The sequence below is a fragment of the Bactrocera tryoni genome, chromosome 5 (genome assembly GCF_016617805.1).
Source record: "Bactrocera tryoni isolate S06 chromosome 5, CSIRO_BtryS06_freeze2, whole genome shotgun sequence".
NCBI lineage: Eukaryota > Metazoa > Arthropoda > Insecta > Diptera > Tephritidae > Bactrocera > Bactrocera tryoni.
Window position 1 is genome coordinate 9,497,065 of NC_052503.1, and position 21,726 is coordinate 9,518,790.

Below are 21,726 nucleotides of genomic sequence, written 5' to 3' on the forward strand. Positions count from 1 at the left end.
TCAAGGGCAACTCAACAAATGCATGCATAAATACATATACATATACATATATGTAGAATGAATATATTTCTCAGTAAACAGATGCCAGTATGCAGATATATGCAGTTTCTAGAAGTACAGATATCAACACTTTTTGTACATTGCTCATATTTATTTACCGCACAACACACACGAAACTGCAGTTTGCGGCAGTTGCAGTCGAGCTTTTGTTACTGTTGGTCTCATTGTTCGCGCTGTATGTGACGCACACCCCATAGCGCGTATGGATACCGACCGGACCCAAAACCAAAAGTTCTTGAATATTCAATTTATTTAAAGGTCACGCACGAAGTAAATTATTTCTGTGTGAAAAAATGCAACGCGATACAGGGAAGCGAAGTCAGTTGAAGGCCAACATGCGCGCATACATGGCAGATAAAACAACTAAAGTTGCATTTCTATTGACTTATAGAAAAAGTAGGTAACATAATATAGACAAAAATAAGGGTGATCCAAGTAGAGGTACTTTTTTCTATAGCCCTTTTTTCAGATAATGCGTAAGTCGTGTCAAGCTGTTAAGTCACTTTTACTCATTCGCAGCACCATCAATATCTTGAGATCCAGCATTCATTATTGGATAATATTCGAACGAATAGACCATGTCCAGCTCGCAGTGAAGAAAATATTCGCCGTTAATGAGAGTGTACACAAAGACTGTGGAGAGTCGATTCGGCGCCATTCGCAGCAACTCGAACTGACGTATGAAACGACTTTGCGCATTTTTCGTCAAGATCTTAAACTGCAAGCGTACAAAATCCACCTTGTGAAAGAACTGAAGCTGCTCGAACTTCTCAAGCTACTTTTCCTTGCTCTATGGGCTCTTGAAACACATATTTGGGACGAAGAGCAACATGAAAGAATTCAAGAACTGCCATTCCATCCAGAAAAAGCAATGGTTTGATGTGGTTTGTGAGCCGGTGGAATTAGCGATCCATATTTCTTCAAAAATAATGCAGGTAGGAACGTCACTTTCAATGGTAACCGTTATCGTCCCATGACAACCGACTGTTAGGTGCCTGAAATTGAAGTTCGTGATCTCGGCGACATTTGGTTTCAATAAGACGGCGCCACTTCCCACACATCGCATCAGTCAGACAATCCCGCTTCTATTCAGGCCATGGAGCAAAGCATCACCCGTGTCATTCGCCAGTTACCAGTCGAAATGCTCGAACGAGTTATCGAAAATTGGACTCAATGGATGGACCATCTGAGGCGTAGCCGCGGCCAACATTTGAAAGAGATCACACTTTATAAGCTTACCACAGAACCAAGAAGCAGACTGGCTTGTATTCCATTAGTACAATGTTGCCAAAATTACATAAAATTAGATAGTTATCTGAATTTAGTCACATTATTCCAACTTCCAACTCCTGAAGTGAGTTTCACGAAGGTTAGAAGAGAAAAAAAACTGATCTTGTATGTATATATGTCAATAGCTTTTTGAATCTCTTCAATCATAAACAAGAAAACCTTTTATATAACTCACGTTACGAGATAATCATTAAAAGGCAAATACAAATTAAATGAGGATTCATTATATTTATTGTAAATTTTTGTCTATAAAATATAGCAGGATCTCTACATTACTAAAGACAATTAGCTTCAAAGGAATAAATTAAATAAATTGTATAGTTCGATGACGAAATAAACAAATGCTGCTAAATAAATATACCATGAATAAATAAATAATAAATTAAGGTCAAATATTTGTAAATACTTATAATTAACAAAATTAGAGATAATCTCGATTACCATTCTTACGAAACACGGTAGAACTATACTGCCGACCTAAACTTTCACCGACCCGCATAAGTACCTCGCACCCAAATATTTGCGTAAAATTATATATAATTAACTACGGAGCCTGGCCGTCATCTATAGCCTCACTACTTCGACGCCTTGGGTTGTGAATAGCGACTCGGCGGCCAATTTCAGCTTTTCGTTAACTAATTTGGCGATTTTCGGTGTGCGCCGCCAAACGAATTCGCGTGTACGGTCGTGATTGTCCTTGCTCTCCACCTCCACCTGCCAAAGAGAAAGACAATAGAACATTTAGCACAACTAACTAGACAGCAGAAGAAGGCACTATGTGCCTAGTCTTTTTGGGTAATAGTTAATACATAATGGGTTAAAAAAGAACTCAATTTCATCTCACCCAACCAACCTGCTTTGGCTGCTGCACCTTGATGGACATGAGTGTGGCGCGATCATTGACGACGCCGAATTTGATGCGGCCAATCATCTCGTTGGTGCGCGCTGTAGCGCTCTTCACACTGTGCACACTGCCGCGTTTGAATGACTTTTCTACGCGCAAAGTCAGTGGACCCAAAGTGAATTTGGCCTTTATGGTTGAGTTGGAGCCTTCCGGATCGGCGACCACTTTCACATTGCCCACACGCTTCAACGAAGCCAAGCCGGAGAGGCTGCCTTCGGCTTTTTGCAGCTTTTCAACTTCTTTGCCACTACCAACGGCCCCATGCGCATTGTTGTTGTTTTTGTTGTTACTATTACCGTTATTTTTGGTATTCTGCTTTAGTTTCGTGCCAGCGTTGCTGTTGTTGTGGCTGTTAGCATTGCCCTGACTTTTTTTCGTGTGTGTCTTATGTGCTTTGTTTGAAGTTTTCTTTGTGCCGGCGCCGCTGGCGCTGGCCTTGTTGGCCTCCCCGTTTAATACGGTGCGCATTTCCGGCAATGTAGCGGCCGCGTTGGCAGCGTCGCCGACATTTCCCGCTAATTTAGCATCACCCCCATCCACTTTTTTCTCGTCCGCGACTGCTTTGATGCTTTGCTCTTGCTGTAATTGTAACTGCTGCAGTTGCTCCTGTAATTTGCTTTGTGCCTTAGCATCGCTCACTTCCATGCGGCGTGGCTCTTCATCCAGGGCGCGTGGTTCTGATTTGGTGTTTTTCCTATGGAGACAAAATTGGTAAGAGTGGAAGCAATCGAGTTGAAATTGATTTCAATGGTGACAATGTCCTTTGTAAGCGACTTTAAATTGTCGCTTACATACACATGCATACATATGGCCACATTGAGAGTTACATGCGTGAATCAAATACGAATGAGTGAGTGTAGGCACACTAAGTACTCGTAATTGTAAACAGAAAGGTATTTTACTGTGTTTTTAAGACCCCTAATGAAATTATATAAATTTAGCCCAACCGATTCAGGAGTATATTAGCAATTTCAGAAAATGGCTAAAAATCGACTGCAAAATCGATAATGAATGTAGGTGGGAAGGCATCACAACATCGGCTAAGCCCCACACTACTTAGTGGCCATATGTATATATATATGTGTGTGTTAGCTTTGCCACGATTCGGTGACTGCTCTCAATCAGCCAAGCCATTGAAGTCGAAAAAGTGCCAATACAAGTACTCACAGTTTATGCCTGGTTGTCATGGATGATTTTGCCGGCTTCCCCTTCGTCACCGACGCTGCGTATCCTGCTGAGCTGCCACTGCCGGCGCCGGTTTTCTTGGTCGCTGCTCGGGCGTGCAAGCGCACAACAAACGGATCGTAGTTGTCGGCCACAATGCGATTGATGCGCGAGAATATCGAATCAATGAATTGGTTGTGTCGCTCCTGGAAGGCGTCGTTGCTCATTTCGATGATGTTATTCTTCAGGTTTCCTAAATATCGACGACCAACAAGCTGATTAGTATGGCAAATATGTAATCATTCAATTTAATATATGGGCTCATGTACCTGCGCTACAAATAACTCATAACTTGCGTTTGTAAGCTAAAATTAGTAAGCACTCATTGCCGACGTTCACCTGCTAATAGCCACTTAACCTCACTCACCAATTTAGTATTGACTTAAAGCATTGCGAAGCCACTAACCAAGCACATACTAAGCCATTGAACAGTTTATTAATTAAGGAGTGATTAGTCTGGCGCCATAATTGCGTATATTTGGCAGTATGAAGGTTATGATTAATACCCACTTAATAACTAAGTGGTTAGCCAAAGTCTACTGGAGAGCTTAACAAATTAACTTCCACTAGTTTTTAGCAAACGACATTTTTAGTATATTTTTCACATAAAATAATTTCTATGCCTCTCTAAAATATATACCGTGACCAAATTGATGCATAGAACTGTAAGTAAAATATATTTTAAAAATTCCTTCAAACTAAAAGCCATCTGCGCTGCTTAAAGACTGAAATCATCCTTTAAGGCTAACTATTCGCGTTCGAACCATATTGCCAACCCCATAAGCCGCTGCTCATTAAATTCATTATGATAAGCACATGTTTACACCGGCAAGCAACAACATATGCTAATGCAATGGAATCATTTAGCCTAAGCAGTTTAGCATGCTATCCTTATTAAAAGGATGCTAGCCACTTTCCACTACACACTTACGCGCTGGCGAAACTTCGTCCAACCACCCAGGTGTGTGTGCAGTTCGCTCGCTTCAGCACAGCTGGGGGCCAGCAGCATGTCAGACTCCCTGCCTGCGACTGACATTGTGCAAATCGCATTATTATAAGTAAATTAGCTACAAAAATAATTAGCTGCGAACCTGCGTATAAACAGTTACAAGTATGTCGTCTACACGCACACACACTCTTATAAATTGACGTGTTTACATTGGAATTGTGTGTTCAATACCAGCGGCTATCTACACATAGGTTATGAAAGTGAATTACTAATGAATCTAAGCGGTGTTCTAACCTAAGAGTTGGAGCAGTTACATAGACGACATCATGGAAATCTTAACTCAATGCGTCTGCGATTTTCTACGAGGAGAATGCAAATGACTTCTGTATTTCTAGTTGACTGCAGTTTAAGCCTCTACCACGTTGCTGCCCAAAGCATTCAAATATCGGTATCTTCGGTAGCAGGACACATATTGTGTAGTCGAAAACACATATTGTGTTGGAAAGTTGAGATTTTAAGCTTCATCTAACCAAAAAAGATTAAATTCGGCGAAGTTGAGAAAAAGTTACAGTTGATAAGAATGAGTGAAAATAATGAAGAAATTCGCTATATTTTAAAATTTTTGTATAAAAAAAAAAATTGTGAAGTTTACGGAGACGATGCTATATCAGTTCGTGTAGCACAGCAATGGTTCGCTCGCTTCCGTTCTGGAAATTTCGATGTGAAATATGCACTTCGCTCTGGTCGACCTATCGTTGAAAAAGTGGATAAAATTATGAAAAAGATAGACCAGGACCGTCATATAAGCAACCATGACATCGCTAAGGAACTTAACATTCATCACCAAACGGTTTAAACCATTTACAAAAGGCTGGCTACAAAAAGAAGCTCGATGTTTGGGTGTAACATGAATTATCTGTGAAAAATTCAATGGACCGAATTAACATCTGCGTTTCTCTGCTGAAACGAAATGAAATCGAACCATTTCTGAAGCGAATGCTAACAGGAGACGAAAAGTGGATCAAATACGACAATAATGTGCGAAAAAGATCATGATCCAAGCGTGGTGAAGCTCAACAAATGGTCGCAAGGCCAAGATTTACGCCTCGAAAGATTATGCTGAGTGTTTGGTGAGATAGGAAAGGAATCATCCACCATGAGCCAGAACTGATCAATAGAAAGGGGCTTCGGTTTCCTTCAGGACAACGCTAGACCACACACATCTTTGATAACTCGGCAAAAACTGGGAGAGCTTGGGTGGAAAGTTTTACTGCCTCGACCGTATAGCACTGACCTTGCGCCATCGGACTACCATTTGTTTCGGTCAATGCAAAACTACCATAATGGAGTAAAGTTGGCTTCAATAGAAGCCTGTAAAATTACTTGTCGCAGTTTTTCACCGAGAAACTAGAAAAATTTTGTACTGATGGAATAATGTCTCTAGCGGAAAAATAGCAAGAAGTGGTAGACCAAAATGGTACATATTTGGTCTATTCAAGTTTATTTAAAAAAAAATAAGTTGAAGTTTGACAGGAAATGCGAAAAGACTTTTTTGACTACCCAATACAACCCCTTTGAAGTCATTAAAGGGTTGCAGAAGAACTAGAGAGTACAAGTGTCTAACCTGACAACGTCATATTCCTCAAAATTCTGCTAAAATGTGCGCACAGATATAGGAAGGAAGATTTTTTGTCAGTGTTTCCAAATTTTCAGAAGCTTTAGTCTAGCTACGAAGACCCACAGCAAATATTAATTAATATAAACTAACCTTAAACAGAAAGCTTAGCACGCAATAACGATCAAATCAGCCATGATATATACTATGATATACACTATAATATGAATGTGCTTGTATGTTTGTATGCATAAAATTAGATTAATGTCTTCTCCCACATTTAGATGTTTCCCCACTTCGTATCTCTTTCAAGCAGCAACAACAGTGAATGAAAACGAAACGCTATTGAAGCAGTGATATGCGCTTGTTAGCCCGCCGTGACCAATTGCCAGCACGGAAATTGAAACTTTTGATGTAATTATGAATTATTTTAATGCTGTCCATGTGTTGGTGTGCGCGAGTGAGTGTATGCGTTAAAGTCATTATGCGAATTATTTTGCGCGCATTTGAAATGCGGAATTAATGTCGTTTTTGCGTGAGCGAAACGGACAACTAATCCTGCTGAGCTCCAACAAAGCGAGAGTGAAACTTTTAATATTCATTTGAGTGAAGCTTAAGCAAACCCAAGTGCATTTATACGCACACACAAGTGTAGTGGGAAAATGTGAGATTCATGCTTTAAGTGCGAGGAATATATTTGACGCCATTTATGTTAATAGTTTTAATTATGTGAGATATTTATATACATACATATGTATAAAGTGCTTTCGTTGGTTTAATAAATTAATGACATACGTTTAGTGTTACACACAAACACATATGGAAGGAAAGAATTTATGGGTTTGACACATAAGAGATTTATTTCAGAGTTGGAATTGGATTATTGACAAAGGTCAAGGGCTGCTTCGAACAGTTCGTGCTTGTTATCCCTGTTTTTTGAACAAGATGTAACGTCGTAAGGCAAATATGAAGGAAGTTTGTGCAGTGAGTGGTGCTTTTACACGTACTGAGTGTCCTCTTGTGCCCGATTACTTTTTAATTTAAAAAAAGTTCTTGCCCTAACAATAGTTAATATTTTTCCTAGAGGTGATTTAGCGCTAGTAAATATAACCTCAGCCATGTTAAACTATATAAGTCATCTTGTCGTTAAGGGGTTACATGGGTTTAAGAGTTTCAAATAATCGATTTCATTTTATTATCATATTAAGTTCTGCAATACCTCTAGAATTTTGTCCTAAACCTTCAAGTTGATCTGAGTAATAGTTTCGGAGATACAGCCTTGAGAACTTGTGTCCTCGAGGCTAGCAACGCTAAGTGCGCCGTCTTTAAAAGCGTTTTTCTCGAAACTGTGTTTCTAAAGCCGATTGGCAAGATTTCTCGAGAACTACTAAGCCGATCTTCAGGAAATTTTACACAGATCTTTGAGATACAATTCTTAAAGACTTGGAAGATTGATTGTTTTTCGATTAAAACTGTTTGAAAAAAAAATCGCGAAATTTTCACTGAATTTTTCTTTTTTTGTAAAAGTGTCTAACAAAAATCCAATTTTCAGTTTTTTTCTTTCGGACAACTTCAAAGTTAAGGTTTTATGTAAGTAAACCACGTAGTTTTTTCATTTCCTGATGATTCTCTAAGGAGTTTCTTGCCTACGCGGCTGCATCTTTCTTCCGAAGGATTACCAGAAGTGGCGCCGAAATGGCAAGTTTCAAATATTTTTTCCAAAAATTTCAGAATTTCTTTCTTTAACTATTAAGTTTGTAACAATAAAATATTATATCAAAATATTTTATTTTTTATATAAGAACAAGTAAGGAAGGGCTAAGTTCGGGTGTCACCGAACATTTTATACTCTCGCATGGTAAAGTGATAATCGAGATTTCATAATACGTCATTTACATATTTTTCAAATACCGTATTTTTGTAAAGTTTTATTCCGCTTTCATCATTGGTTCCTAATGTTTATACTCGTATTATACAGAGAAGGCATCAGATGGAATTCAAAACAGCTTTATATTGGAAGAAGGCGTGGTTGTGAACCGATTTTACTCATATTTCGTACATGTCATCAGGGTGTTAAGAAAATATTATATACCGAATTTCATTGAAATCGGTCTAGTAGCTCCTGAGATATGGTTCTTGGTCCATAAGTGGGCGGCGCCACGCCCATTTTCAATTTAAAAAAAAAAAGCCTGGGTGCAGCTTCCTTTTGCCATAACCACTTCTTTGCCGTAAAATTTAGTGTTTCTTCTGACGTTTTTTGTTAGTCCGAGTTTATCACTTTTAGTGATTTTGAAATTATAACCTTGTGGCTATGGGAGGTGGGCAATAGTTATTATCCGATTTCTTCCATTTTTGAACTGTATATGGAAGTGCCTGAAGGAAACGACTCTGTAGAGTTTGGTTGACATAGCTATAGTAGTTTCTGAGATATGTACAAATAACTTAGTAGGGGCGGGGCCACGCCCACTTTCCCTAATGCGATCCTTTTGTGCCAAATTTCACTTTAATATCTATATTTATGGCTTAGTTATGACACTTTATAGGTTTTCGGTTTCCGCCATTCTGTGGGCGTGGCAGTGGGCCGATTTTGCCCATCTTCGAACTTAACTTTCTTATGGAGCCAAGGAATACGTGTACCAAGTTTCATCATGATATCTCAATTTTTACTCAAGTTACAGCTTGCACGGACGGACGGACGGACAGACAGACATCCGGATTTCGACTCTACTCGTCGCCCTGATCACTTTGGTATATATAACCCTATATCTGACTCTTTTAGTTTTAGGACTTACAAACAACCGTTATGTGAACAAAACTATAATACTCTCGTTAGCAACATTGTTGCGAGAGTATAAAAAAAATTGTGGAAGAAAGGCAGATTTTTATCCGAGGAAACCCATGTAACCCCTTAAAATACGACATAATAATGGAAGCTATATATGTCATCAGTTGTTCAAAATAGTAATTATGTCACTCACGAAAGCAAAGAGATACACTAGAGCAAGAAATTTCGAGCGACTTACAGCCGTAAAATTAGCTTTCCTTTGCTTCACAAATTCTTTCTCATTTTTTTATCGTTTACGAGATGTTTGTACACCATCCTTAATGCATGTTTCTATATGTAAAGCAAGATCTGAGCATTTGATGCCTCATCTTCATTGGCAGTTGTGAGAAACTTTTAATTGCTCCTTTTCAGTCAGCAACGATGGCATTTTTACTAATAAAACAACATTGTTGCAACACGAAAAATTTTCTAGCCATGGAAAACTTTACACAGCAATAAAATTTGCAAACAATCAGCAAAAGTGCAAGTTTTCTTAAATTTCCATTTCAATTGTTTGAACTTGTTCAGCGCGCTATCGCCAACTTCTCGCAAAGAATTTTTAATAACCAGAAATTAGAGCCAACACAGGTTGGGCTTGTAAACATGGTGGTGAGTGTCGGCTTTACCTGTTTACAAGTTGGTTCTGTGCGGTGTGGGAAGGTGTGCGAAAACAATTGGAGTTTAGCAATACTTTTCCACTTCTGAGCGGGTTAAAGAAAATCTTCCAATGGCCGGCAAAACGGGACAAGCGTAAAGCTTTGATAATAACATGTGCCAGTCTATACATATCATACGAGAATAACAGAGCAAAAAATTAATTTTTTTTTTATAGCAATATGCTAAAGTGGCTGACAGTATTTCGAAAGTGGAGTGACTTTGCTGGGTCAAGATTGTACAATGTCTTTCGCAGGCATGAAGACGCTATTTTTCGTGTGTTCAAATCTAGTTTTTTTATAAACATCGTTAACCTTGTTAGTCCCAGACCACTTAAAACTAAAAAGCAAAGGGTAAACATAATAAAAACAATTACAATTACTGTTGCCTAACACAAATAAGAATGAGTGTTGCCAGGGTTTGATGTGGTGCTTACTTAATACTTACTTCGTGTTTGCCTAAAGCGCGTAATTTTAGGTGAGATTTACATTGCTAGCATTTATTTACATTTATCAGATTACTTTTTACACTTTTCATACTTTTTACAGTTACGTATAGTAGGAGGATAGCAAAAGTCTTTAGTGAAAATCCATAAACCCCGAGAGAAGTAAGAGAAATCAAACAAGATATTTATAAAGAATAAATAAATAATTAAAAATAAAAATAATAAAAAAGAAAAAAATTATTGTTAATTTTCAATTCACCACAGCTAATGTCTCACCACAGTGCCGTTGGTGGGTTCTGGCGCCAATCAAAGCTTGAAATCAACTCAATGTCACGCATGCAAGCGTACCATAACATACATACATACATACGCAGCTAGGTGAAATAAAACGCAGTTTTTTTTTGTTTTCTCGGAAGCGCAATACTTTCAGTTAACTTTTATTCACTTTTCTCCTTATTCCTTATAAATGAATTCTGCGTATCTCATTTCGTAAGACTTGCTCTATTTGCAGCTGTTAGATAATTGACTGTTTACAGATGATACAAGTATTTTGTTTTTTTTTTGTTGCTTGGGAACCGCTTTGTGGGGCAATGTGCTGCGCTCGCCTGCTATGTGTGTGGATATGGGGTCTACTACGATTTAAGGCTTCTTTGCTTTGTAAATAAAAAATTTTATTATTTTTCTTTTGTTTTGTTTTTTTTTTTTTTTGTTTGGTTTTATGGCATTTACGATTTTTTTTTGAGATGCATACTCGCGTGCAAGCCCGGTCGGGTATGTATGTACACATGTAGGTACTTGGCATGCTCTTTGAATTTTGTTCTAGCGTTGTCTCGGCATCAGAACCAACACCGCACTGCCACCCTTCGTTGATTTACTAAAATATTTACGCACTTCCATTGCATAACCACAACGCTTGTGGCTTACCTTTGGCATTATTAGAAAGCGTTTTGTCAGCAATAGCTGACGCGGGTGCGGGAAGAAGCGTGTGAAAGTGTGAGCAAGTGAAAGTGATAGGTTTTCTTTTTAGAGTAGAAGGTGAAGCCCAAAGAGTGTGAAGAAGCCAGCTAGACGAGCGCAGAAAGATGTATGAAGTGATGCGTTTCTTACAACAACCGTTGTGTAACGGTTTTTGCTATGAACTTGTTGATGTGGGTGTGAATGCATGAATGATATGTGAAATAGTTGGGAACCAGTACAATTTTTACGATTTACACAGAGAGATTACAAACTACAGTCACTATTTTTTAGTATTTTTTTCATTTTTAGTTTAGCAAATAGACAGACAATGTGTACTTAAAGGCTTAGAGAGGAAAAACAATAAATAAATAAATTAATAAATAATTTACAAAAATAAATAAATTAACCTACGAACTAAAATATTACACTTTCTATTTTATGTATTTTAGGTTTCTTATTGTTTGTTGGCGCGGCAAAGCGACTAACTAGCAAACACTGGTGGCTAAACCAATGGCTCTTAGGCGATTTGCCGCCATCCATACAAATTATGCGCTTAATTTTCAATTAAATTTTTTGTTGTTTCTGTAGCATTTTTACAATGTTTCGTTTAAGCTGGAAACTATTAGTTACACATTATCATAATTGATTTAATTTTTTGTTTTTGTTTTTTTTTTTTTAACAAGTGCAGTGTATGAACAAGCAGCTCTTTAAATGTCAACGAAAAATAAAATCGCAATTTACATTAAACAGTTTTGTTGCCGTTACTTTTTACAATTAAGTGTATTTTTCAATAGTGAATTTTGAGCTTAGCTGGCTGCTGTGTAGAGAATTGTGCCATTGTGCAAAGTGTTTACGGTTAATTTGACTAGCACCAAACGGGAGCAGAAACAAAACGGAAGGTAAGTTCTAAGCAAATTTGTTGTTCTAGAATTCGTAATGCGACAAAGTGTAACAAAAATGAGCTCAAAGCCAAGAGCCGAGCGACCGACTGTCTTCGCGTGGTTTATGTTATGTTTCGATTTCGTTAATTTCCATAGCTAATAATTGAATAGAGTTCTTTATGTATGTATGTGTATGTACTCAAGTCCTTTGTCATTACTTTTGTTTTCTAATTAAATTCAGTTAATTACGCTATATTCATTGGCTTGTCTACTGTTTGAGCGCCTTTTTGCTCTTCAAAGCACTTGTTGATTTTTTGGCCTTAGCTGATGCTACGTGTTTCTTAGTGGCTGATTGATTTTTAGACTCACGTGCTTCGCGTCTTGCTTCAATGACATTCTCGCCGATGATGTCGTCGTCGTCATCATCGTCGTCGGCCTCGTCGTCCTCCTCCTCGTCGTCACCTGTTATGGCACCTGTAATTTCAGCGACTCCATCATCAATATCATCATCATCTTCCTCATCGTAATCATCATCATCATCATCCTCAACATTACTATTGTTATTCAAATTCGAGGCGGCAGCTGCTGCACCGGCCGCTGGATTGGCGCTTGCTGCTGCCGGCTTGGCGGCGAACGCAACGCTTCCTCCGGCCGCATTGGGCGCTGGCAGCTGTTGCTTCTTATTTGCACTACTACTACCACTACCGTTTGTTTGTTTTGTATTAGTTGTTGGCTTTGTTATTGTTTGCGTGGCGGATGTTGCTGCTGTTGCTGCGCTTGCTTTTTTCAGCGAATTTTTTTTATGAGTATGAGTTTGACTGAGTTTCTGTGGCGTGGATGCTGATATTGGTGATTGACTGTTATGGATTTTTGTATTTGTATTTGTATTTGTATGATGCGGTATGAGATGCGTATCTGTATTGGTGATGTGTGCGGCAATATTGGGTGCAATATTACCATTACTATCGCTATCGCTAACAACATCGCTACCATCAACGACACTACTTTCAAATTCTTCTTCTTCTTCTATTATTGGCTCTAAACTACCGCCATCTTCTACAACATTACTACTTAATTCTTCATCGTAAAAAACATTTTGTTCACCTTCGTTGTTGTTGCTGGACACAGCATTGGCATCGTCGGCCGCATTACCGGCGGCTACAGCATCGGCAGCATTGCCGCTTTCGAGTGGTAGATCAACACCATCCGAGATGCCGCCACTGACTGCCGATTGGCCGACGGGTGCGAGGTCCTCTATGGGGGCGGCTGGTACGGGCGCGGCGGCAACGGGTGCGCTGGCAACGGCGGGTGTATCTTCGTCGTCATCGTCTTCATCATCGTCATCTGCAAGAAGACACGTGCAAAGAAGTTTAGTGAAACCAGTTCATTTTAAGTATTCGCTTTTAAGTGTGAAACAATCAAAAAAAATTATATGTAGAAGTATATGACTAGACTACTACTATACTTCTAGTTGTATATATGTATGTATGTTGTACGCACCTCCCAAAATATCATCGAACAAGCGGTCCAAATAATCATCATCATCATCCTCCTCATCATCGTCGCTGGCAGCAGCGGCAGCTGGCGCCGCCTGACCCTGTGGCGTGTCGTCTTCCTCATCATCGTCGTCCTCCTCATCATCGTCGTCGTCATCTGAAAGCCCCGAAAGAAATACAACTGTTTTAAAACACATACGAGAGAAGAGAGAGCGCGAAAACACATGAAAGAGAAAAAACAAAATGGTTTTAGACAAACAAACAAACAGTTAATAAAATTCCTTCAGTCAATGCCAACCAAGCTAAGCTCTGCAAGACGTGCGCTTGGCTTGCGCTCTCTGCGCTTTGGCTGCTTGACTGTCAGGTGGCGGTGCGTGCTCATACAAATCGTGGCAGTGCTGTGACCGACGCTACATACATACATGCATAGAAGTAGATTTGGTGCTGGTGGAAATGGTGCTGATGCTGGTGCTACACTGCGCTGGTTAAAGCTTGGTGCGGTGCGGTTCAGTTGAGTTGATTCAGTTTAAAGTTGAAAGTTGAAAGTCGAGTTGACAATGGCACACAATCAGTGTGAGAATGAGCGAAGAATAACAAGAATAGCACGAGAGAACTATTGTGGCAATGTTGCAAGTGGTCATTGCTTATACAATGCTGGCATTTGCTTACAACAACAAAAGTGGCAAAACCAAACACAAGCGAAAACAGAAAACAGAAAAGAAATCGAAAAGCGGATAGAAGCGCATAAACCAAACGGTGGAAACAAACAAATCAATTTACGAAAAGTCAGCGAAGTCGTCAGCGGTCCTCACTGCAGTGTTGGAGAAGAGGTGACGAAGAGGTGCTAGAGAGCTGCAGTAGAGTGTCCATTTGAGAGGGTGCAGGTGGAGAAAGCGCAAATTGCTAGATTCAATTTGCTCGTTTGCTTAGCCGAAAACTAAATACGTAAATACTTGTTTGTGAAGTTATTGTGTGTGATGCGAAAGTGTGAGACTAATGAAGAGACTAGCTTTTGCGTGCACTTACCATCGTCATCGTCCACGAGATCGCCTAGATCGGGCTCGTCATCGTCATCATCATCATCATCGTCGTCATCATCGTCATCATCGGCCGGCGCGGCGGCGGGCGCTACATCGTTGACGGCTTGCTGCCGCGCGATGGCGCGTTCCTGGCGCTCGACCAGCTGGACGGGGGAGGCTTGAATTTGTAGCAGCACAGCGCTAAGGATGCACAGGAGTAGGACGAATTTCATGGTGCTGCAAGCAGAAAGAAGGAAAATATATTTAGAAAAGTAGCTTATACAGAAGTAGTTTTTCAAAGCGAGTTTTGAGTTGGTCGTGCTATTTGAATTGAGTTTAAGATTTTATATAAGCTTGTACATTGGAGCTCTTTGAGCTTTGAGCTAATGTAGCATTATTCTCACCCGACGCATTTAAATTCAATACCTTACAGGTGTACCGTTTAATTTCTGTTATATAAACCACCCATCCACCCTTTCTCTTTTATGCATTTCACAGCGCGGTTCACCGATTTCGGCTTGCGATATTCTGACCTCAATAGCACGTTTTAGAGCTCTCTGCCTCACCAACGATCAGCAATAAATCCGGTCACTTGTGGAATGCCATTGTGTTTGACTCTGCGTCATGTCAGCACACATCCCAACTCATGTCTGTATCATTTTACAATATTTGCTACTCAGGCAACTGCTATAATATATCGCTCCAAGAACTAGTGGCTAAAGCAATGCCTATTGTTGTGTTTAGAGTTGCAGACTTGCATTGTGAGGCTTCAAGGAACGCGCGCATACTTCGGGAAGTATCAATTGTTCACGAGTAAATTTTCGCTCAATAATTTTATCGCACACCTCCATCGGCGCTGACACACATTTGCCGCTGCCACTTGGCCCAGTGCCTCACATACCGCACATTTGACACACACACACACTCACACATGCATTGGGTATGCGAGTAGTGCGCTCCGTGTGCAGTCGGGCGACTTTCTTTTAAAGCAAGCAACTAAATAAAGGCAAACAAGCGCTGGAATGTGAGTGTGTGTGTGTTAATGCATATTGCCGTTGCAATGGTTTTGCAGCAGACGCTGCTTGTGTGTGGAAAGCAACAACCATAACAACAAAAAGCGTTATGTTTTCATTGGCCGTTGGACGCGGCAGAGAAGTGAAATGAAAACCGTAGCATTTATCAAATTACAATTGAATTGATGTGGCAATTAGGACTTAAATATGATTGGCATTTACATAAAATATGCTAACACACATTTGCGCATACGTCTTCATTCGACCGCAACTCGTTTACACTTTCAGTATGGTGAGCTTCAACGGCAGCATAAATGCTTGGCAATGCTTACAACTATGTGCCACCATGCACCTATGTGTGCATGTACAGGTGCGTATATATGTATGTGCATAAGTGACATGAGCGACTGGCTGAACTGGCTTTCGTTGTTGTTGTTTATGTTCGATGTGTGGCTTGAAAGAAGTGAAAGTCCAACAGTCAAAAGCGCGCTTATTGCCTTTGGTGTTTGTTGTTTTGTTGTTTACAGACGGCAGCGATAAGAGAAAATCGTCGTCAACTACAAAGTATTGAATGTTTTCGAAAAGCCGTACGCGTTTACATTACCATTTACATACAGGTATATCATATTATGAGTGAGATCTTAGGCTTGCAAGCCAATTAGTGGCAAATAATTTCACCTTGTTGTTTGTTTTGTTTTTGCATTCTGAAATACAGTAGTTTGAATGAAGTCAAATTTGCTTCGAAATCGGAATCCTGCTATTTTGTGTGTGTGATTTCGGTTAAATATGAGTTTCGAGTTGGATTATATGAAACGTTCCACAAGTTCAGTTCACTTACAAAACCTTCTGTCTGCGCACTAGTTTATTTGTATGCCAGATTTTCCATCTACATAAATTGAATTTATAAAAATCTACAACGCTTCTGGCAGCGAAAAACGGTACCAACATTTTTGTTAAATTTAAGTTTTCGGCGATGGCTTCAACGCATTTTGGTTTATTGTGTTTTCTACAAACAGCAAAATGTAAGTGCGTGTGTATCGCATGCTTTCACGCCGCATCTTAAGCTAATTGACAAAGTTGTAATACCACTTTTGAACTTAAGCGCGCACACACACATACATATGTATAAGAACATACAACAATATGTATTAACACACATACACAAATTAGGAAATACTTCACCGTAAACAAAAGTGTGTGTCACGAGTTGCTTGCGATGCCATCTTCCACAACAGCAGCAACATCAGCAGTTTCAGCAAAACAGCATACGAAAAGCCAAGTACCTACTAAAACCGTTAATACTACAATATATGTGCTAACACAGTGCCACACGCACCCTACAAAGCGTTGCAACTGCATCTTCGATGGGTCACGAGACTCCTGCGACTCCCACCACCGGATGCTTAGGAAACTTAGCCAACTGTTACCACTTACTGAAACTTTCCTGCGCACTTGTGTGCGTGCGTGGGTGTGCGCACATACTGCACATTCGCTATCAGCGCGGATGCCAGTGGCATGCTCGTGTGGAGGCAGCTGCAGTGGACAATGTGCCTGACAACTTCGCCGTTTGTTTTGTATCAGAGACTCTTAATAATATTGCGTGCAGTTCAATATAAAGTGCTTTACTACTCAAGCATCTGCTGGCGCATGTGTTGGTGGTGCGGACCGTTGTGCGCGACAGGCACTCTTTGCCATGTTTTAAAATAAAAGTATATTAGAAAAGTTCACCCAGCCAGACTTGCGGTGCGAGCGCTGCTGGCACAAGTGGCTCAAGCGTTTGTTTACAGCTATAAAATTCGGAATCTGCTATTGACTTGACCTGGAGCACTGAAATTAATTGATACAATGGCAGATAGCGAGTGCGTCTGTATAGGAAAAGAAAAAACACAGATATCGCAGATTATAAGAAAATTCTAACAAAATCAAAATAAGTTCACCCTTTAATTTAGCTACGTAATTCACTCATAATGATGGATTTTCAAGCCCTGTAAGGCTTTTTCAAAATTATTTTTAAAAAATTATGAATTTTGACTTTAAATTGCAAATATTGGGTAGTCGAAAAAGTATTTTCGTATTTTATCAATAGATTTCTTTGCAGTCGTATAGCGACAGTGCTACCAATCACATTGTGTCATGCAATACAGTATTGGAAAGGTGAGATTTTAGCCTTCATTGAATCAAAAAAAAAATTAAATAGGGGAAGTTGAAAAAAGTCGAAATCCGCAGGCTTTTTATAAATAACGGAAAAAAAGCCCTTAGATGCCACTGCCACAAATTCTTCGCGCAAAAAGCCACAACAGAGCACTACATCAAATGAAAATGAAGTTGATGTTGTCTCCTGCAAAGTATGTCAATATTGGCGAAACTTTTTACGGAATCGTATCATGTGATGCCTGATGTACTCGAAACTATTTACAGAACTTTAAGTCGCGCACTTGTTAACAGCATTGTTGCCGGATATTTATTTTGAGCGCAGTCACACGCCCCGCTCTTTCAACTTATTCCTTTGTAAATAGCTAGCGAAGGACTTATTTTGCAAATGCTGGAGTGAAAAAGTCTGCCTTTCGCGGTACGCCCAAGAACCAAGGTGTGGCGTGGCGCTAGTAAATGGCACTTAAAGTGGTCGTGAATAAAGACCAAATGCAACTGGAATCGAAGCTCAATGCGTTGCCCCTTCGATAGTTAAAGCGACCGCGTCGCCGGCGCTCGTCTTGGGTTGATGGAGCGCGCATAACGACAATGAGAATGGCGAATGTGGTGAATCGTGGCTACAGCGACGAGTTCGGCGCCTGCAGAATTTGAAAATTTGCTAGGGGCCACCGGCCGTGGCCAACAGGCTTCGCCAATGTGTCGCTTGTCAACTGGTGTCGGCGCTCGTTGACGACACGGAATGCAGACACACGTTGCGGGAATTAAGGTGAAAATCGCTGTTAATGTGTTTGCTCTTGTTGTTGGCTTCTATGCTGTTTATTTCTGTTGTTTTCGTTCCGTTTTACGTTTATTCTTTTAGCCTGTGATGTTGCCGTTGAGACTCTTACGCCACTTGCAAATACCGTAAATGGCATGTTGCAGGCGTGCACTGTCGTTGCATGCATCATTTATAGTCCCTTGTTGTTTTCATTGTTGTCGTCATAGTTGCTGAAGCATAGTGTAAACACTATAATTAAAACAACAACAATTTGGAAAGTGCAAGCGTCGATTTGGGTGTAGATAACGCCACGCTCGCACACACACACACACACTTGCTCACTTGAAGCAAGTTTATAAGCTTGTTTGTGCACGGACGTATGCAGAAAAGTGGGTTAAACAAGTCGGAATCTGTGTACGTCCTTGCGAGTGTGTGCGTGTAAATGTGAGTGTGTGCGAAAATTGCACAAAACCCAAAAGAACAAAATCAAAGTGCTGAAAATAAGACAAAGAAAACTTTTGTTACACAGTTGGGACACTTGGGCGTATACGCAATGTCAGCACAACACCGCCGCCTCAGCAAAGTTTCGTTTCAAATAAGCACAGTGCGGCGTTGAGGATGAGGGTGCCGAGTATGGAAGCGCCTGGAGTGCCGTGTATGGTGTCTGTGTAAGAAGCGTGAATGAAACTGCAAATTGTGCTTGTTCTTTACTTGTTAAACTTAAAATGCATTACAACAACAGCGTTGGTGGTGAGGAATACAAGTGAAAAATAAATAAATGCGCCATTTTACTTGCGAACAAATACAGACAGTTACATACCAATATATTAGCCCGGTTGTACACATGAACGCGTCGCCGGGGCAATGCAATTCTTTGAAGAACACTCAGCGCACGAATTACCGATGTACATTGAAGAGGTCTTGAGTGTATGAAGTGAGCAAACTACTGTTATTTAGTCATCTTCCCACTCTAATACTTCGCTGCCGAAATATTTACTGCGAGACAGTCTTAACGCTCAGTTAACATAGACTTCAAGTCAAGTACAAATAAGACACACCCTAAAATACCTTCCATTGAACCACAAGAAAGTTGCCGCTTTCTTCATTTAACGCCAATTCTTCTCGAAAAGTTGTTCATTTTATGCAAGTTTTTGCCCGTTTTGCTCATTAAGCTTCTGAAGCGCTGCAAAAAATGCAGAAGAACCACAGAATTTCGCGCATTTTTCCCTCACATGTCTACTCATTACCCCCACACTAGCGCTCAACAAAAGCATCACAGTTAGGGTTATATTACACGGCATATAATACGCAAAGTGTCGAATTTCGTATGCCATGGAGCTCGCTGCGACGCCCTGCAGCTTCTTTTTGTGCGCGGATGCAAGTTCAAATTGCGAAGCGAGTGCACTTAATACGAATTTTCCAACACACCTCCCTGCACGCGATCCGGCGATAAGCGAATGTGCGCATACATTACATTCGTTCGCAAATTGGGTGCATAATAAAGCCGGGAAATGCGCTGGGCCCCAGGAATTGTGGCTGCAACAATTGTAGTTCCTCAGGTATGTGAAGGCATCTGTAGTCTATACTTCTATTGCTAATCACTGAAGAAACCATAACGCTGTGTCCAGGAACTTCTCTTAATCAAACGGCACTTCGGGCTTGTGACAGACCTCGTTGAAGATCATCGTCAAGAGACAAAAGCGCTGTAATGGAACGAATTTCTAAAAAAAATACGAACAGATGATATGATGCCAGTTGAAGTATTTCTTTTTTGTTGAAAGGAACTCTCTTTGCCACAACCAGCATCCTTATTTACTTGTACATTTGATCGCTTCACTGCCCAAGTAAATCGCTTTGTTCTATGGCTTCGCTAATGAAGACGCTGAAACTGCCAAAACATTAAAATCTACACCGCACACAAGCCAAGCGAGCGTGAAGCAAGTGGGAGTGGTACAGAATCGCACAGCGATGAAAGCGTTGAAAGCTACTGACGTGCATGAGTGTGAGCACTTTTAGCTAACTGCGCGCTGACGGAAAAATTCTTAACTCCGCACTTGAGTGGCAATACAAATAATTGTAACACATGAAAAGACTGGCGCTGCTAGATTTGTACTTTCACGTCTGCTTTTACATAAGTGTGTGTGCGTGTGTGTTCATGAGGCCATATATACACTGTTTAAATGTGGGTCAATTGCAACTGCACACGACGACGAACTAAAGTGGCAAAAATAAAAGAACAACAACTTAAGAAATTGAATTGTCTTAAGCCGTGCGAGACGGACGTCATGAGTTGAGGCTTGGCCATTGTTTGTATAGCGAAATTAAGTTGACTACTTATTTCGCGCCCTTTTGGAACAAATACGAAGAAGCGGAGGAACTTTTAATGCAAGCGCTAAAAAATGAAAAGTACATTTGCAGAGCGGCTGCTAAGTGCAAGCCCGGTAGTAAGACTCGCGGAATCTGTTGCGCACTTAAGCGCCTGCATCAAAGCACATACCCATGTTAAGGTGCATGGTGTCGAAATTCTGCTTAAAAGGCATTTTCGCCAATGCTTCGATTTTTTTAGTTCTTTAAGCCCCCTTCTGCTCCCCTAATATTTAATTTTAAGACATTTGATGTGCCAGAGTCACCCACTTTAACTACTTATATATATTCGTATACATTTATACATATATTTACGTAGACCTTACCCAGTCTGGCTCGTGCAAGTGCGCTGTGAACGATATCAATGTAATTAACGCAACTCTTTAAAATCCATTAAATACGACAATAATACGACACACAAAGAATTACGAAAACAATGCAACTTTGTGAAAAGTGGGTCAGTATCGACAGTCAGCCCATTGACAACTTCGTCCACTTGCCGACAATGGAGTTATGGGGCGCTGTGATTGCGCATGCTCAGCACGCTAATGGGCTGAAAGCGCGTAAACTTGCACACGAACTTCATATAAGCAGAGACACGGTCGTACACTTGGACTTGAGCGCTGAAGAGCATTTCTTTCGGCTATCGAACCAGTTCGAACACACCCAATTCGTAACACTTTCTTCTGACATTACAATTCGTCTTTGTATGAGCATAAATGCGCACACTTCTGTGTGTGTGTGTATGTTTGTGCGCATGACCGTTTCGGAATTCCTTTTCACTAGGTTATTTACGAGCGTTTTAAGTATATGACTTGAACGTGGTCGAAAGTGCCTCCGGCGTGAAGTGCACATATGTAGATGTGTTCGAATTTACTGTTGCACGTGAAATATTGAAAAGTTTCTCTTCAAGAATTTATTTTATATTTTTGGGTTTAATTGAAGGTCTTCTTTAATAATTTTTAGACCGTGTTCGGCAATTTAATAAAATTGGCAAATAATAAGAAAAAATCGATATGGACCACCAAAGGTTTCTAATTCAGCAAAGTCGGCAAATAATAATTAATGTTATGTTAGTAGTCTTCATCTTTTTTAGCACTTCAATAAACATTGTGTTTTGAGA

The 21,726-nt window shown here is 40.2% G+C and overlaps 1 protein-coding gene across 1 annotated transcript; it reads right to left on the reverse strand.

Moving 5' to 3' along the window:
- Positions 1 to 1,914: 1,914 nt before the first annotated feature.
- Positions 1,915 to 14,551, reverse strand: LOC120778782 (protein PFC0760c). Its single transcript, XM_040110767.1, has 6 exons — positions 14,326 to 14,551; positions 13,304 to 13,480; positions 12,173 to 13,147; positions 3,422 to 3,671; positions 2,195 to 2,948; positions 1,915 to 2,064 (listed from the first exon to the last, which is right to left on the reverse strand). The coding sequence occupies exons 1-6, from the start codon at positions 14,549 to 14,551 to the stop codon at positions 1,915 to 1,917; spliced, it is 2,532 nt and encodes an 843-aa protein (XP_039966701.1).
- Positions 14,552 to 21,726: the final 7,175 nt, after the last annotated feature.

Bases quoted from the DNA above. Each gene is read 5' to 3' on its own strand.
- LOC120778782 (XM_040110767.1), bottom strand. From the start codon at position 14,551: ATGAAATTCGTCCTACTCCTGTGCATCCTTAGCGCTGTGCTGCTACAA. The intron at 2,949-3,421 runs GTGAGTACTTGT...TTGTCTCCATAG, and splicing joins ATGACAACCAGGCATAAACT to GAAAAACACCAAATCAGAAC. The intron at 2,065-2,194 runs GTGAGATGAAAT...TCTCTTTGGCAG, and splicing joins AGCCAAAGCAGGTTGGTTGG to GTGGAGGTGGAGAGCAAGGA.